The sequence below is a fragment of the Bison bison genome, unplaced genomic scaffold (genome assembly GCF_000754665.1).
Source record: "Bison bison bison isolate TAMUID 2011002044 unplaced genomic scaffold, Bison_UMD1.0 scf7180017864307, whole genome shotgun sequence".
Taxonomy (NCBI): Eukaryota; Metazoa; Chordata; class Mammalia; order Artiodactyla; family Bovidae; genus Bison; species Bison bison.
The window spans coordinates 3,249,497-3,266,995 of NW_011494879.1; the positions used below are offsets into that span (position 1 = coordinate 3,249,497).

The following is a 17,499-nucleotide window of genomic DNA, read 5'->3' on the forward strand; positions in this document are numbered from 1 at the left end:
AAGCTTGATGAAAGGTGAAGGTGAAGGTGAAGTCACTCAGTCGTGTCCGACTCTGCGACCCCGTGGACTGTAGCCTACCAGATTTCTCCGTCATGGGATTCTCCAGGCAAGAATACTGGAGTGGGTTACCATTTCCTTCTCCAGGGGATCTTCCCGACCCAGGGATCAAACCCAGGTCTCCCACATTAGAGGCAGACGCTTTAACCTCTGAGCCACCAGGGAAGCCCAAGCTTTATGAAATGCATTCCTTAAATAATGACTTGAAAGTCTTCTTGACCCATGGGCTACAGTATGGGTGCCGTGTTAGCAGGCGTGACAACAGAATTCATCTCATCGTACATCCCCATCAGGCTCTCAGATAACCAGGTTTATGTGGGTTATCCCTGGGGAGGGAACTAAGATCCTGCATGCCAGCTCATTTGTCAATGAGCAGCGCCAATAGACTTGCTCAACATAGGGTTGCCTCCAACTTTCAACTTGTCAGTAACACAGTATCTGTGAAGCACATTAAAGCAGAGGGCAATAAAACAAGTGTGCCCCTTAAGTAAATACATTCCACTTCCTTGAAGTACATTATGCAGATACAATGAAAAATTTTTATGTGAGTTACTGATCATTTCCTCGGTATATATTCCAAAAAGATAGCAGGGTCTAAACATTTTTTAAATGCTTCACAACTGTTGCTAGAGGAGAGAGACATTTCACAGAGAGAAGCGTCAGCAAAAAACGAGGATTCTAATGTAGAAAACAGAACAAAACAAGCAAAAAAACCCAGACACCTGCCTCTAAGAAGGGAAGCAAACGGAGAAGGTGGGCACTGAGGTTGTGTGCAGAAGCTGTGTCCCCAGATGGACGCACCCTCCAGGTTGGAGCCCCAGACGCACACTCATACCCAGAGCTTACCCGTTCTCGTAAGTGACAGCCGCCCCACTCATTCTGCTTCCCCAGCTGTGTAGGGTCACTGTCCTGGCTGACCCCCAAATGCCTTACCACCATCCTGAAAAGCAAGCGGTGTGCAGGGTTAAAAGGGGAGGGGGGCCGCCCTCCCCCTGACATTCCTAATCCCCTTCTGCTCATGGAAAGGACCTGTCACGGAGTGGTCACTTGGCCGCTCCAGGGGTAAGAAAGACTTGGAAATTCCTGGCAGTGACGATGAAGGATAAATATTTGGGACACTCGAGGTCTATTTCAGGAACAGAAACAAAAATGGTAACAAAACAAAGCCAAACAGATGATTCCTTGTCATCGTTTTCCAGGCAGGAGGTACTATCTCATACTCAGTGATCTTATCCCTTTCAGCATATAAAGACAAGTGGATGAAGAATTATTAGATTAGAGGACTAAATCTCTTTAACACCCGCAATGAGGAAGGGATCGCACTTTCTTGAAATGATGTTTAAAATGAAACAAAAATGCCTTCCTCTTCCTCTGAAAGCATTTTGACCACAAATTCACATCTTTTCACTTCTTTAACCCCAAATCCCCTCCCTTACAAGAGGCATACTAGGGGATCACCTTTAAGAAAACCCACACATTCTGTGACAACAGAATAGATTAGAAAACCACAGCAAGTTTATTCATTGGCAAGGTACATACAGAAAGCATTAAAGGTTTGTTTTTAGGTGCCACCATATGCTTTTGAAAATGTTTGAAGTCAATAACACCAACAGCATAATTAGATACCACATCTTCGCCCAAGCGTGATTTATCAGCTTTAAAAAATATTTACCTAAAATTAAATATTTATATACTTACATGTGTGCATGCTCAGTGACTTTAGTCCTGCCCAACTCTTCTTGACCCTATGGACTAGAGCCTGCCAGGCTCCTCTGTCCACAGGATTCTCCAAGCAAGAAGACTGGAGTGGGTTGTCATTTTTTCCTCCAGGGGATCTTTCTGACCCAGGGACTTAACTCGCATCTTCTGTGGCTTCTGTATTGCAGATGGAATCTTTACCACTGAGCCACTGAGGAAGCCCATATATGTATATATACTATGCATAAAATACCTACAGTTCTTTTGAAAAATAATATGATATAGCTAATATAAAGTTTATTAAAATTTAAGAGTGCATGTGATAAACCTAATAATGCCTTAAATTTTTCTGAGGAGATGTCTTCTTGAGCCATTCCCCTAAAGTAATTCACAGATTCAATCTATCTTAGAACTGGAAGGAATTTTAAGTAATCACCTAGTTCACCCAATGCCTTAAGAAAAATAAAGAATTACTGTCACTTTTTACATCAAGTTACATGATGTTAAATGACTCACCCAAGGCCACAAGACTATTAAGTTTCTGTTTTCTCAGCTATTTTTTTTTTCTTCTAGCCAAACAAATCTCAATACCATTGCATGTGCACTCATAAGACATTCAAGTGCAAGATAATTCATTGAGAAATCCCATTCCAGGATCCCATATCCTACTGCTTACTTAGTAGGATAAATTGCATCTGTCTAATAAAAATATATAGCAAGTGTTACATTCAGCTTCTTGGCTTCAATTCTGATTAGTAAAACGCATCCCCTATGCTGAGGACAGACAAGATGTAAACTTCAGTGTAAATGCATGACTGGATTGGCTCCGTTTAATGCATCCGTCGCTTCAGTTGTGTCCGACTCTTGCAACCCCATGGACTGTAGCCCGCCAGGCTCCTCTGTCCATGGGATTCTCCAGGCAAGAATATAGGAGTGGGTTGCCATGCTCTCCTCCACAGGATCTTCCAGACCCAGGGACTGAACCAGCATCTTTTAAGTCTCCTGCATTGGCAGGTGAGTTCTTTACCACTAGCACCACTAGGGAAGCCCTTAATGCATCTAGCTCCATGCAGACCACTCCTTCCATCCAAAGCCATGTTTTCGGAGGAAGGGAGAGGAACATAAATCAGCAGAACAGAATCCAAGGACTCTCGGTGTGTTTGTATTCAGAGCCTCTCAGGCTGGCCTCCTCTGCGTATGACTTTGCAGTGCTAACCAAGAGGACCTGTTTAGGGGCCAGAAGCCTCAGACACAAGCCAGACATTTCTTGCTCAGAGTTCGCCACACCAAGATGGGTCCTGACAGCTGGGACACGCAGACACGTTCTTTGGGACGCAAGCCTGCACAGACACAGGGAGCGCTGGGCGGGGGGGCTTCCACGGATCTGGATGACCTTCTCGGTTGCTTCTGTCCACCTTACGCTTTCTAGAGGAGACACACCTTGGAAGGACTCGGTGAGGGTGTAGTTTAAGAACTTGTTCCAACCAAACATTCGTTATACTTGGCAGATGGCAGCCACATGGGTCCTTTGGTCAGGAGAACAACAGTTTAGATAAAACTGAAATGTCCACTCTTCTGACACACAACACGCTCTACGCACCTGAAATCTGGGATAGCACGAGTCGTGGGCTTAGATGGATCAAACAGCATCAGGTTTAGTAAAATGTGTCGCCTGGCCCGGAGTAACTACAAGTAATTGCAATTATTTTGGATTACACTTAACACCATCTGGAGGACCTTTTCTCGTGACGGGCTGGCATCCACCACGTGGCAGCCGGGGTTCTCCATCCGCTGGTAGCACACTTCTACCCTGGAGACAGGCAGAATGAAAGAGTCAGCCCATGTGTTAACACAGCCCTTCGTGCAAATGTTGTTTTCCTACCATAATACAAACAGCTTGAAGCCAGGTCCCCATCTGGTTGAGCTCACTCCCCCCACCCCAGGCAACTTGCTGTGCACAGGAAACATTTGACACCTCTAGTTTAATAAATGAAAAATTAATAATATTTTATAACTAGCCTTTATTGAACGCCTAGTACTGCCAAGCCTTAGCATTCTGCATATTCTTCTCATTTTATACTCAAGAGTAACTTTAGGAGTAGAACCATTGTCATTTATCCCCATTTGGCAAAGAAAGGTGCCAACGCTCAAAGAGATTAAGTTTCCCAGTGGCAATTTTCTCAGGAGTCTGTACCCTGAAGGATTCTGCACAAGCCAGAGGTCCTTGGCGTGAGCACTGTTTTCACTTAGGACTCTTCTGCAATTGCACAGAATACCACCTCCCCTTCTGGTGTTAACCAGCCTCTGCATGTGCAGAATGCCCAGGGACAATCATGTGACCAAAACTCTAGAGCTTTGTGGTTAAAATGAGTACCCAGACTCAGTCATAAAAAGGAATGAAACAATGCCATCTGCAGTGACATGGACGGAGGGACCTAGAGACTGTCACACTGAGCGAAGCAAGTCAGACAGGGAAAGACAAATATCATATATCGCTTATATGTTGGATCTTAAAAAAAAAAAGTTCAAAGGAACCTATTTACAAAACAAAGAATCAGAGATGTGGAAAACAAACTTATGGTTAAGAAGGGAGTAACTGTTAGTCGCTCAGTTGTGCCCGACTTTTTGTGACCCCACAGACTGCGGCCTGCCTGCCAGGCTCCTCCATCCATGGGGATTCTCCAGGCAAGACTGCTGGAGTGGGTTGCCATGCCCTCCTCCAGGGGATCTTCGCAACCCAGGGATTGAACCCATGTCTCTTACGCCTCCCATGCTAGACAAATCACTTAACGTTTTGAGCATCAGTTTCGGAAGCTATAACACATGGCTAATATTGTCCCTGCAAGGGTTTCATAGCATCAGACGTAAACGCCCGACACACAGGGAGCCCCTAGCAGGTAAGACTCAGTGTGGTCATCGTACAGAGCTCACGCGCATACGACGGCCCAGAAAGGCGTGTTGTCTCACTCAGATTCACCCTGCCGCTGACACAGCCAGGACTAGCAGGAAGGTATCCCCTGGCTACAGAACAACCTCGCTGGAGCCCCAGGGAACAGACCCAGGAGAAGGGGTGACTCTAACTAGGAGGATACTGCCTCGCTGGTTTGGAAAATGGGAGCCATGTCATCTCCTCCATTCTCCTGGAGTCAGTGCTGTTTCTGGGTCATCACCACAGCCAGAGACCCCTGTCTCTCACATCACATCAGGACACCTACTTTTGACGAAATATGCTGTTGGTCTCCAGCTCAGCCTCCTCTCTGGTCTTCTCCATGCCTCGGCCCTCAATCCTCTGCATCCTCTCCTCGGGGCTCACGGTGAGCAGCAGAATCAGGTCGGGTTTGAGCAGGTCCCTGGGCCACTGGTATATAGGGTGATGGATGGGGGGCAGGTGCTGGAGGCCCCCACTCACCTCAGTGGCTATGGCATAGGTGGCCGTGCTATGCCAGTACCTGAGAAGGAAAGAGGTAGTGAGTTCTCCATCTGCAGAGGAAATCAAGGCAGTGCCTAAAAATCAGCCACTGAGGATGTCAAAATCAGGGATGGCTCTGCTGAACTTGTCCTAGTACTGTACCCATTAAAGAGATAAAACAAAATCTTATTTTTTAACATATTTATAACATATAAAAACTAGAATCAGTAACCACAATAAGAATCTGGTGCACACTTCTCAGAGCTCCATTTTCTCAGTTGAAATTGCATGTATAGCAAGATTACTCTATTGCTTTGGCCCTGCAGGATGCTTTCTTTTTTGAAGGCATGATGGCAGAGGATGTAGATCTATTTGGTTCAGTTCAGTCGCTCAGTCATGTCTGACTCTGAAACCCCATGGACTGCAGCATGCCAGGCTTCCTTGTTCATCACCAATTCCCAGAGCTTGCTCAAACTCAAGTCCATTGAGTTGGTGATGCCATCCAAGCATCTCATCCTCTGTTGTCCCCCTCTCCTCTCGCCTTCAGTCTTTCCCAGCATTAGGGTCTTTTCAAGTCAGTCAGTTCTTCACATGAGGTAGCCAAAGTATTAGAGTTTCAGCTTTAGCATCAGTCCTTCCAGTAAGTATTCAGGACTGATTTCCTTTAGGATGGATTGGTTGGATCTCCCTGCAGTCCAAGGGACTCTCAAGAGTCTTCTCCAACACCACAGTTCAAAAACATCAATTCTTCAGGGCTCAGCTCTCTTTATAGTCCAACTCTCACATCCATACATGACTACTGGAAAAACCATAGCTTTGACTAAATAGACCTTTGTCAGTAAGGTAATGTCTCTGCTTTTTAATATGCTGTCTAGGATGGTCATAACTTTTCTCCCAAGGAGCAAGTGTCTTTTAATTTCATGGCTGCAGCCACCATCTGCAGTGATTTTGGAGCCCAAGAAAATAAAGTCTGTCACTGTTTCTATTGTTTCAGTAGATTTATTTGGTAGTCTGTTGGTATTTAATACTGTGTGCTGATCAAATAAAAATACACAGGCCCATTCGGTTCCTATGGTGTTTTAAAACAGAACTTGTTGAGAAGACACGGAAGCAACCTAAGTGTCCATCAACAGAGAAATGTATAAAGAAGATGGGGGTCCATATACATGATGGAATATTACTCAGCCATGAAAAAGAATGAAATAATGTCATTTGCAGCAACACGGATAACCTAGAGATTATTATACTAAGTGACACAAGTCAGAGATACACAAATGCGTATGATGTCACTTACTTTGTAGCATCTAAAATATGACACAACTGAATTGAAGATACTGAAACAAACACAGAGAACAGACTAGTGATTGCCAAGGGGGAGGGCAGTTGAGGGATGAATGGAGTGGGAGGTCGAGGTTAACAGATGTAAGCTATTATATATAGAATAGATAAACAACAATGTCCTGCTATATAGCGCAGAGAACTATATTCAATACCCTGCGATAAACCGTAACAGAAAAGGGAATCTCACTCAGAGGAGACCCTGAACAGAATTCACTGTTCCTCGCCTCCGGGCTCTCAACCCTTTCCTACTCGACCCTGTTGAAGGATTCATTTTAAGTCAGACCTAGCCGTTTACAAGCTCTTTTTTGTCTCCTCCATTAGAGAATTCATTTTTTAGTCATCTCTGCATCCTGAAGCCTGAAACGAGTGTCTGGCACACAATAAGTATGCAATGAATAATGTTTTATTGGATGTATGAAAGACTGTATTAGGATTAAACGAATCAATGCTAAAGAAAACCACCCCCTGAATATTCATTGGAAGGGCTGATTCTGATGCTGAAGCTCCAATACTCCAGCCACCTGATCTGAAGAGCTGACTCACTGGAAAAAGACCTTGATGCTGGGAAAGACTGAAGGCAGGAGGAGAAGGGGTCGGCAGAGGATGAGATTGGTTAGATAGCATCATCAACTCATTGGACATGAATCTGAGCAAACTCTGGGAGACAGTGAAAGTGTTAGTCACTCAGTTATGTCCAACTCTTTGAGAACCCATGAACTGTAGCCCACCAGTCTCCTCTGTCCATGGAATTCTCCTGGCAAGAATACTGGAATAGGTAGCCATGCCCTCCTCCAGGGGATCTTCCCAACCCAGGGACTGAACCCAGGTCTCCCGCATCGCAGGCAGATTCTTTACTGTCTAAGACACCAGGGAAGCCACTGCGAGATAGTGAAGGACGGGGAACTCTGGCATGCTGCAGTCCATGGGGCCGCAAAGAGTCAAACACAACTTAAAGGCTGAAAAACAACAATTAGAATCATTTTATTAATTGGCATCCTGTATTACACTCTTGCCCTGTTTTTGTCATATTCCAGTTTTAAGTGACAAAATGCAAAATTCCAAATCCAGTATCAAAGGACTACAAAAACATTTACACCTTTACAAATATTTATGAAACAGTTAATACACATCCCACTGTACAGAGCCCCACGGCCCCATCCTTGTCTGGGCTGTCCATTCACTGTATGCGATGTTTTAAAATCCCAGATTGTGAATCACTTTAGATCTGAACTACATTTCACAATGCAAAGGACGTGCTTGTCTTTTATCTACAAAATAGTCCACAGAGCTATCAAAGCTGTGTGCTGTTTTACTCTCCGCCACCTACTTGGTTTGTGGATGTAGATGAGTCTTAAATTCCTTGTCTGGAAAATGAAAATGAAAGCTTTGTTTTTTTCCCCATAGTTCTTACAAAAATAGTCAAGTGCTTATAAAAAATATATCACACTGTCATTATAAGAAAATATTTAATTCTTACTGGGCACCAGTTTAAACAAAAGCTGCATAATTGCAAATTATGACAATACCAAGAGTACTGAAAAGAATAAATGTAAAACAATTAATTTGGGAGTTGATTAATTCTAATGTCATTCATCCTTCAGAGTCCCTTTCCACCTCCAAAAAGCTTGGCCACTGTAGCTGCTGCATGCTTGAATTCTGCCTGGGGCCATCACGTGTATCATTTTTGTTGTTGTTGTTTAGTTGCCAAGTCACGTCTGACTCTTTGCAACCCCACTGATTTCCCAGGCAAGAATACTGGAGTGAGTTGCCATTTCCTCCTCCAGGGGATCTCGACCCAGGGATAGGACTCATTATCTTATGTCTCCTCCATTGGCAGGAGGATTCTTTACCTTTGAGACACCAGTGAAGCCCTGTGTATCCCTTACCAGACTCCTGATCACGTACAAACTTGTATTCTCACTTTTTCTATCAGATACATCTTGTCTCCCCAGCTGAATAAATCCACGCAGGTCCAGGTTTTCTCCTTCTTGGCAACAGAACTACAATTTGCACTGCATTTTGCACATTCTCCCTGTTCACCAAATTAAATACTCAGCTATGAATATAGAGGCTGATACCATCTAAATGTAAAAAGCCTCTTTATTCTAGCAAAACCATCAGCAAGAATAGATTTTTAAAGGTAATAAGGGTGATTAAGTTGCCAACCTTAACCACAGTCACCATCAAAAATTACTCTGTCTCCCTTATTTTTTCAGCTAGATGATGGTATTGTCTAAAATGGATTTAGTTAAAATCTTTAAACATGAACAAAACCCACTCAGACAACAAATAACTGCTCTTTTCTTCTCATCTGACAAGGTGATCTAGTATTATCTCTTTAAAGACCAAAATTGCCCACAATTCACAGACACAAAGAAGAAAAATCAGGGAAGAATGCGGGCCCTGTTTTGCAAAGACAGAGGCCTCTCACTGACAACACTGCAGCTCATTTTAAATAATCAGCCTCTGGCCATCGATTTCAGACTCTTTATTATTTAGTTTTCTCCATTCCCGCCATCAGGGAAACCACATTAGTTCAAATCAAATGCAATTTGCTGACGTCTTATACATGTTTATATAATAATGCTTTATATTTTAAGAGCAATTTGTTGTTTGCAATGCGTGTCCGCCTACATCAACTCATTGGATATTCATCACGAGTCTTTTTTTTTTTTTAATTTTATATTGGAGTAGAGTTAGTTAACTATGCTATGTTAGTTTCAGAAGTACAGCAAGGTGATTCAGTCACATGTATCTATTCTTTTTCAGATTCTGGTCAGCAGGGAACGGATAAGGAATTAGGGTGTCAAGAATAAGTGTCTGCCTCCATGCAGGAGCCAGTGCTGCTTGTTTGGGGACATCTCAGGAAATATTACACCTCGTGGAGCCACACTTCATTAGGAAAAGCCTAGTATTTCTCCACAAGATAAAGGGGACTGTATCACAAAAAAGATATCAGTGCGATAAATCCAGACACTTTAACAATAGGCCGAAAATATCTCACAGGTGGTGAAGTCCCACAATAGAAAGCAAAGCCTTACCCTTCGTCTAGGATCCTTTGTGACTTGCCAACTCTGCAATCACTATCTTGCTATCCCCACAGTCAAAAGTACCCATCAGTAATAGGGCTGAGATGACAGTGAAGGCCTTCTAACTAATTTCTACTGTTTTTATCTCTCCCCCTCAATCATCACCTCACACTTCATTCTCAGTGTACAGTGATCTCTTTATGAAATTTCAGATATGCAGGTATCTGTCTCTTTTGCATGGAGAAAGACATGTGAAGAGGTAGAAGTCCTATTTCTGGGTGTGGCAATTCGCTTTTATTTAAAATTACAGAACAGTTGCTTCAGAATACTATGCTAGCTTCTGCTGTACAAGGATGTGAATCAACTATACATATATAGACATATGTCCCCTCCCTTTTGGACCTCTCCCCCGTCTCACCCCTCTAGGTCATCACAGAGCACCGAGCTGAGCTCCCTGAGCTATAAAGCAGCTTCCCACTAGGCATCCGTTTTACACATGGTCGTGTTCACATGTACATGTCAATCGCAATTTCCCAATTCCTTCCACCCTTCTTCCCCCACTTTTTGTCCACAAATCCATTCTCCACATCTGCAGGCCCTGCAAATTGGGCCGTCTGTACCATTTTTCTAGATGCATTAATATACAACATTTGTTTTTCTCTTTCTGACTTACTTCACTCTTTAGGTCCATCCACGTCTCTACAAATGACCCAATTCCGTTCCTTTTTATGGCTAAGTAATACTCTATTGTATATATGTGCTCATTTTCTTATCTTTATGGCATCACTGACTCAACAGACCTGAGTTTGAGCAAGCTCTGGGAGTCAGTGATGGACAGGGAAGCCTAGCGTGCTACAGTCCATAGGGTCTCAAAGAGTTAGACATGGCTGTGCGACTGAACTGAACTGAACTTCTTCATCCATTCCTCTGTTTGATGGACATTTGGGTCGCTTCCATGCTCTGGCTATAGCTTTTAAATGACTAACGTTCCCACCAAGAACAGTGGAAAAGTTGGACTAGTTATAGTGGAAGACCAGCAATGCTAAATGTTGACCAGGATGTGGGTCAAAGGGAATTCTCGGACACCACTGTGGGGGGTGGGTGGGGAGGGTGCTGTGAAGTTTCAACCACTTCAGCACTTTTTTGTGGCACCTCCTCCAGGTGAGTACATGTGAGCCCCTTGCATCCTTGCAATCCCACTCCTGGGATTCTAGGCAACAGAGGCATACACGGGAAACTGAGGCCCAGCATCAGCTAGGTCCCTTCAACTGTAACTTGCTTAATAAATAATAAACTGTAACCTGCCGTGACTCATCAAGCCTGATTTAACTGTTTTCACAAACCCCTGCATATTCTACAAGCGTCACATAGCCTAAAGAGTAAGTAGCAAGATCCTTCTCCACCCCTATCGATAGTATCTTGGTCCTAAGAGTCTTAAGATGTTTACCCAAGTTGGAGTTCTTTCAGGAACTTGGAGTCAGTGGTGTGCGTTTCAAGCTCCAGGCTTAGGACTGGCTGGGATCACTGACCCTCCCAGGGACTGACGGGTCAGCTACCTTTTGGTGTCAGAGGGCCAAAAACGTCAACTGTGTAGCCCTTCTCCAGACGTGCTTGGCTGCACCTGCACTGTGGGATCACCTCACCCTTCCCCTACTTGCTACCACCTTTTCCCAGGCTGCCCACACCTCAAGACCACAGGGGCTTCCCTGGTGGCTCAGCTAGTAAAGAATCTGCCTGCAATGCGGGAGACCTGGGTTCGATCCCTGGGTTGGGAAGATCCCCTGGAGAAGCGAAAGGCTACCCACTCCAGTATTCTGGCCTGGAGAAGTCCATGGACTGTATAGTCCATGGGATCACAGAGTCGGACACAACTGAGTGACTTTCACTTCACTTCACTCACCACACCTCGACTACCATGCGTCTTTATCCCATAAATATCCAAGCCCCTCACTTTGGAGAAGGTGGACCTGAGATGTTCTCCCATCTCCTAGCTTGGTGACCTTGTGAAAACAGCCTTTCTTTGCTGCAAACAGAGGCTCAGGGTTTGGCTTGGGGAGCTCTGGGCAAACCAACCAGGATTAGTAACACACGCGGGCAAACAAAGCTGTATGAAAGAATGGTTGTGGTAACAGCGACAAAGCTCACAGGTGGCATGAAGTCAAATGCAAATGGCACTTGAAGTCTATCTGCCTGGGTAGACTGTTAAAGAACAAGCAGAACAAATAAGATCCAGGAATGGATAATCAAGGCTGTGATTCCCACCAGGGGAAGGACGGGTCGTGACTGAAAGGGAAGGACTTATAGGGTGAGTAAGGTTCTAAGTCACGATGTGGGTGCAGGTTGTCCTCGAATGTGTTCACTTTTTGAAATTCCTGGAGACCTCCATTTATAATTACTTCTCTCCCCTTAACACTTGTCAGACTTTAATGCAATCGCTCATCTTTCCAAAAATAAGAAAAATTGCAGCAGGAACAGTAAGATGTACATGGGAGAAAAGCTTAGGACGAATTCAGCTGCAATCGAAGTCTTGTGGCCCTCCCTGTCAATTGTATCTCTCTCCCTCCCAGGGGACAGCATTCTCCTAAATTGAATGGTCAACACCTTTCCAGCCCTTTTAAAATTTTTAATTGGAGGATAATTGCTTTACCATGTTGTGTTGGTTTCTGCCATACAACAGTGTGACTCAGCCATAAGTATTCATATATCCAGAACTTCCCAGTTGGCGCTAGTGGTAAAGAACCCTCTTGCCAATGTAGAGACATAAGAGATGCAGGTCCTATCCCTGGGTCAGGAAGATCACACTGGAGGAGGGCATGGCAACTCACTCCAGTATTCTTGCCTGAAGAATCCCAGGGACAGAGGAGCCTGGCGGGTACAGTCCACAAGGTTGCCAAGAGTCAGACACGGCTGAAGCAACTTAGCATGCATGCATGCATACATGTGTCCCCTCCCTCTTGAACTTTCCTCCCACCCTCCACCCCTTTTTATGGTATGTTTTTCTATTATTTTGCATGTAGTCTACTAAACATCTTTCTGTAACAATTTCTTTCATTTGAAATGATGGTTTTGTAACTTAGGCACACTGACACATCGTACTCATGTACACAGCTACAGGACACTCCATTCTATATCTACACCAGTATTTATGTACTTTCTTCTGCTGATGCCTATTGCTTTTTCAAGTTTTTCAGTATTATGAACAAAGCTGAAATAGACTCTCTTGGTCCAGGAGATACAAGAATCTGCTCAAATCTTCCACTTTGCTGCTGCTGCTGCTGCTGCTAAGTCGCTTCAGTCGTGTCCGACTCTGTGCAACCCAGAGACGGCAGCCCACCAGGCTCCTCCGTCCCTGGGATTCTCCAGGAAAGAACACTGGAGTGGGTCGCCATTTCCCTCTCCAATGCGTGAAAGTGAAAAGTGAAAGTGAAGTCGCTCAGTTGTGTCCGACTCCTAGCGACCCCATGGATTGCAGCCCACCAGGCTCCTCCGTCCATGGGATTTTTCAGGCAAGAGTACTGGAGTGGGGTGTCATTGCCTTCTCCATTTTGCTATGCTATGCTAAGTTACTTCAGTCGTGTCCGACTCTGTGTGACCCCATAGACGGCAGCCCACCAGGCTCCCCCGTCCCTGGGATTCTACATCTTCTCAAATTGCTCCCCAAGTCACCAGGCAGGTATGCACTCCCACCAGCACCACAAGGGTTTCTATTGATCCATAACATCTCTAGCTCAGACCTTTTCAATCAGGGCTTACTACCCCGATGAGAGGAAATTTGGACCTCATCATTGTTTTAATTTTCATTTCACCGATTCCTGGTGACTTTAACCCTAGTACGACTTGCTTGTCGTACCTGTTATCTATTTTTGAGGCACTTTAAAGCCATTTTTTTAATTTATGGAATTTTAAAATATAACTCATCTTATGTCACTCTATTATCTGAAACCTTCCCAAGGCTCCCCTCTGCACTCAAAATAAAATCCGCACACTTTATCACAGCCACAGACACTGCTGATCTCTGTCTTTTTATCCATCCAGATAGCAGACACTTGTCCAGAAGTTTTCCTGGCCTGTTTCCAGCCCTGGAACATGTTCCCTTCTTCCTGTCTCTACACTTTACTCTTGCATCCCCCTCCAGCAAAGCTTTTGCTCCACAATTTTCCATGTCTGTCCTTCTAGGGTCATTCACAGCTCAGGCCAATGGCACCTCCTCGCACAGGCCTTATAAAACCACATCTAGTGGGGGGTCAGCCATCCTCCACCACACGACCTTGCACTCTCCTTCTCACGGTCCTTACCATTCTCTGATTATTATCTTATGTATCCATGTGCTTGACTATCATCTTCTCATTCAGCACAACGTTTGCTCCACGAAAGCAAGGCGTTTTCTAGCTCATTCCCCTCCGAATCCCCTAAATCAAGAAGTCTTTGGCAAACAGTAAATGCCCAATATATGTTTGGTGAACAAACCAATAAACAAATGAGTCACTGAAAGCTCGATTTGTGAAGTAGGGACTTTTGTTAATATTCCCAACATGGTATTTCTAACTTTCTCACTTTGGCAAGCTACTTAACTTTTCTAAGACCTGTGTTTCTCATTAGCAACTTCAGGATCCAAGTAGTAGTAATTGTTCCAGAGGTTAGGATAGTCTGTGGAATGTTCTTGGCAAAATGCCAGCCAATGGTATAGGCTAATAAATCATAGACATTATTCCTATTATTATCATAATAGTTTGGGGCTTAAACACAATTGTACAATTGCATATACGTATGTACACTACATAGACACACACATACACTCATACGTTAGGAAGAAAACGCCAAATTCAAGGCAACATTACACCTACCTGTCGACAACCACAGGCGATTTGGTAGATTCTTTAGCTATTTCAGAAGCCACGATATAATTGCCCAAAGAGTAAAAAGCTCTTCTAATGATAGTTGGTTCATCATCAAAGATTTTCCTCCACTGGCTGATGCAAGAGGGTGGTGACTTCAAGAGAACAGCCTTGAGTGAATCTGAAACTGACTGGGTCACGGTGGTTTTACCTGCAGGTCACACACAAAATACAGCAGATCTTAACCAAGGCCACAGTATCTCTCCCCAACAGTAACTCAGAAAGAGCAAAGACAATTTTTCTACCTATAAAACTTACGAGTTGATTAAATAATATGATTCTTTATTTTTAAAAAAGTTGCTGACCCTTAGGAACTTGGGATTCCTCTATTGGTGTTATTAATAGTATCCTACCTCTGTCCTAAGTCACTTCAGTCGTGTCTGGCTCTAGAGACCCCAAAGACAGTAGCCCACCAAGCTCCTCTGTCCATGGCATTCTCCAGGCAAGAATACTGGGGTGGGTTCGATTCAGGGGATCTTACCGACCCACAGACTGAGCCCATGTCTCTCATGTCTCCTGCACTGGCAGGCGGATCCTTTACCACTAGCGCCACCTGGGAAGCACTATTAATAGAATGTATGTTGTGTTCAGTTGCTCAGTCCTATCCAACTCTTTTCAACCCCTTGGACTGTAGCCCGCCAGGCTCCTCTGACCATGGGGATTCTCCAGGCCAGAATACTGGAGTGGGTAGCCTTTCCCTCCTCCAGGGCATCTTCCCGACCCAGGGATGGAACCCAGGTCTCCCGCATTGCAGGCAAATTCTTTACAGTCTGAGCCAAAACAAAATGGTCACCTCATTGGTTTATAAACTAACGATAAACTCTGGCATCAGCTCCCAGGGCCTCATTCCCCTCCTCAGTCAGCTGACACAGAAGGAGACAGCCTCCCATGGAGCCTCACGACACTGTGGCTGTCCCGGGTCTGCCCTGCCCTTGGGCCACCCTCCTCCTGTTGCTGCGTTTTGGGCCAAGTGTGGGTGCATCTCTTGCATTCTGACACCTTGTGGCAGCTTTGAAGGCTTCTGCCCTCCACTCCCCAGTTTTCCCAAACTTTGCTCCTGTGGTTCCTGGCCACACGGGGCCGCTTCAAGTCTCCAACTGCCTGCACGCTGCCATTTCTTCTGTCTGGAGGATCTCTCCCACCTTCCTCACCCGACCAGCGCCTGTCCCACTGAAAACCCAATCCAGGGATCCACCCCTCCAAGCTCTGCCAGACCATGACCCACCCCTTCTCTCACACCAAGGGGGCTGCATTGCCTCGTGTTCACAGGGCCACCCAAGGCTCAGCTACCCCAGAAGTTATCCATTTTTCATCCCAAACCAGCTTCACTTCGTCCCTGGCACACAACAGAGGCTCATAGGAGGTTTAGGAGTTGAACCCTCAATACGTCTTGCTTGCAAGACCCGTCTATTTCTGCAACTGATGTTCAGTTTCTTACCTGTGGCATCCAGGCCCTCAATGACAATGACGGGGAACCTCCCCTTCTGGACCTGCGCTGGGCACTGGTCCACCAGGTCGAGCACCTCTTGGGCTTCAGGAATGAAGGACGTGCACTGGAAAGCAACATCCGAACATCAGCAGCGGAGCCACAGGGCCGGGGCAGAAGCTATGTCTAACTGCTGAGAAGACTGCATGGGGCTGATAAGGCAGAGTTGTGTTTGGCACCAGGCCAAAGTGCAAAGCATTCTGAACCTCAGAAAGGGCAGGATTGGTTTATTTTAGGACGCAGCGGAGGCTCAAACAGGCAGTAAGTGTCAGGACTACTCAGCCTACAATTCTCACAGACCAGCTTCCCCCAGAGGAGGAAGGACGGGAGAGATGCCTGAGTGCAGAGCAGTGTCACGCGGCGGCAGCAGACCTGTGGACCGTGGGTCACAAACATGGGGAGTCAGCCCCACTGGAGGCTCCAAGGAAAGCAGTCAGCACCCTGTCCTTCCCTGAGCTCTCAGGGCTCAGCAGAGTGCCAACTACTGCGGGTCTCCTGGCTTCAAGGTTGTGAACTGTTCCTGACCTTGCTGTGTACTCACAGAATCTCTACAGAGAGGCCCGAACGTGATCTTTTCTTTTGTGCTTTCTCAGAGCAAGGCAATATTCTAAGTGCCGTTGGGAGTATCAACTTGGCCCCTCTTCAAGATAACTCTACGAGAGTGTTATTGTTATTAACCCCATCTACGGATTAGGGAAACCAAGGCAAAGAAACGCTTAAGAAATTTACTGAAAGTGACACAGGTCATAAATACCAGTGCCTGCTAAGTTGCTTCAGTGGTGTGCGACTCTGCGACCCTGTGGACTGTAGCCAGTCAGGCTCCTCTGTCCATGGGATTCTCCAGGTAAGAATACTGGAGTGGGTTGCTAAGCCCTCCTCCAGGGAATCTTCCAGACCCAGGGATCCAATCCGAGTCTCTCAAGTCTCCTGCATTGGCAGGTGAGTTCTTTACCAGCAGCACCACCTGGGAAGTTCAATAAATACCAGTGTCTGGATCCAAATCCAGGTTTTGCAATTGTAAGTGTTCAGAAATAAGCCCAAGTTCCTAAAATGTATCTAAGATACAAGAGTCCAGCCTCAGGACCTGCCTATAGGCTGGGGTCAGAATGTCAGCCATCCCGCACCAAGCACCTCTGTGTGTCACCTGATTCCTTGTCCTAACACAGGGAGGCAGGTGTGTTACACACGAAATAAGTAGCTGCCAGTAAGCAGGTGGGCACCACTTAAGTCTAAGTTTATCCAACCCCCAAACTCAAGCCCTCTTCTCCACACTCCAACCTCCCAGAACCAGATAACTGCTTCTGAGATGGCACAGCTCTTGCACACACCCAGCGGCCCCTCCCCTCCCCTCCCGGGGCACCCCCACCGCTCCTGCTGGGATGTCAGCCTCCCATGTCAGGTTGGGGGTCCTGGCGGGCAAGAATCCGGAAAGAGCCCGGGGTCTAAACAGCGGCTGACACAGAGGCCGCCTTCACCACCCGATTTGCTAACAGGAGTAAGGAGGCAAAAGACATCGGGACAGGCCAGCACCACCCCCCCACCCGACCCGGGAAAGCCCACTGCCTCCACGTCCCTGCTCTGGGG

The 17,499-nt window shown here is 45.7% G+C and overlaps 1 protein-coding gene across 1 annotated transcript in view; it reads right to left on the reverse strand.

Moving 5' to 3' along the window:
- Window positions 1-1,550: 1,550 nt before the first annotated feature.
- CMPK2 (cytidine monophosphate (UMP-CMP) kinase 2, mitochondrial) overlaps window positions 1,551-17,499 on the reverse strand; it is a 17,983-nt gene continuing 2,034 nt past the window's right edge. Inside the window, exons 3-6 of the mRNA XM_010852106.1 lie at window positions 15,868-15,982; window positions 14,379-14,580; window positions 4,971-5,204; window positions 1,551-3,565 (exon numbers count right to left, since the gene is read on the reverse strand). Of these exons, the coding sequence (XP_010850408.1) occupies window positions 3,442-3,565; window positions 4,971-5,204; window positions 14,379-14,580; window positions 15,868-15,982 (675 nt within the window). The 3' untranslated portion in view covers window positions 1,551-3,441. The remainder of the gene's footprint in view (window positions 3,566-4,970; window positions 5,205-14,378; window positions 14,581-15,867; window positions 15,983-17,499) is intronic.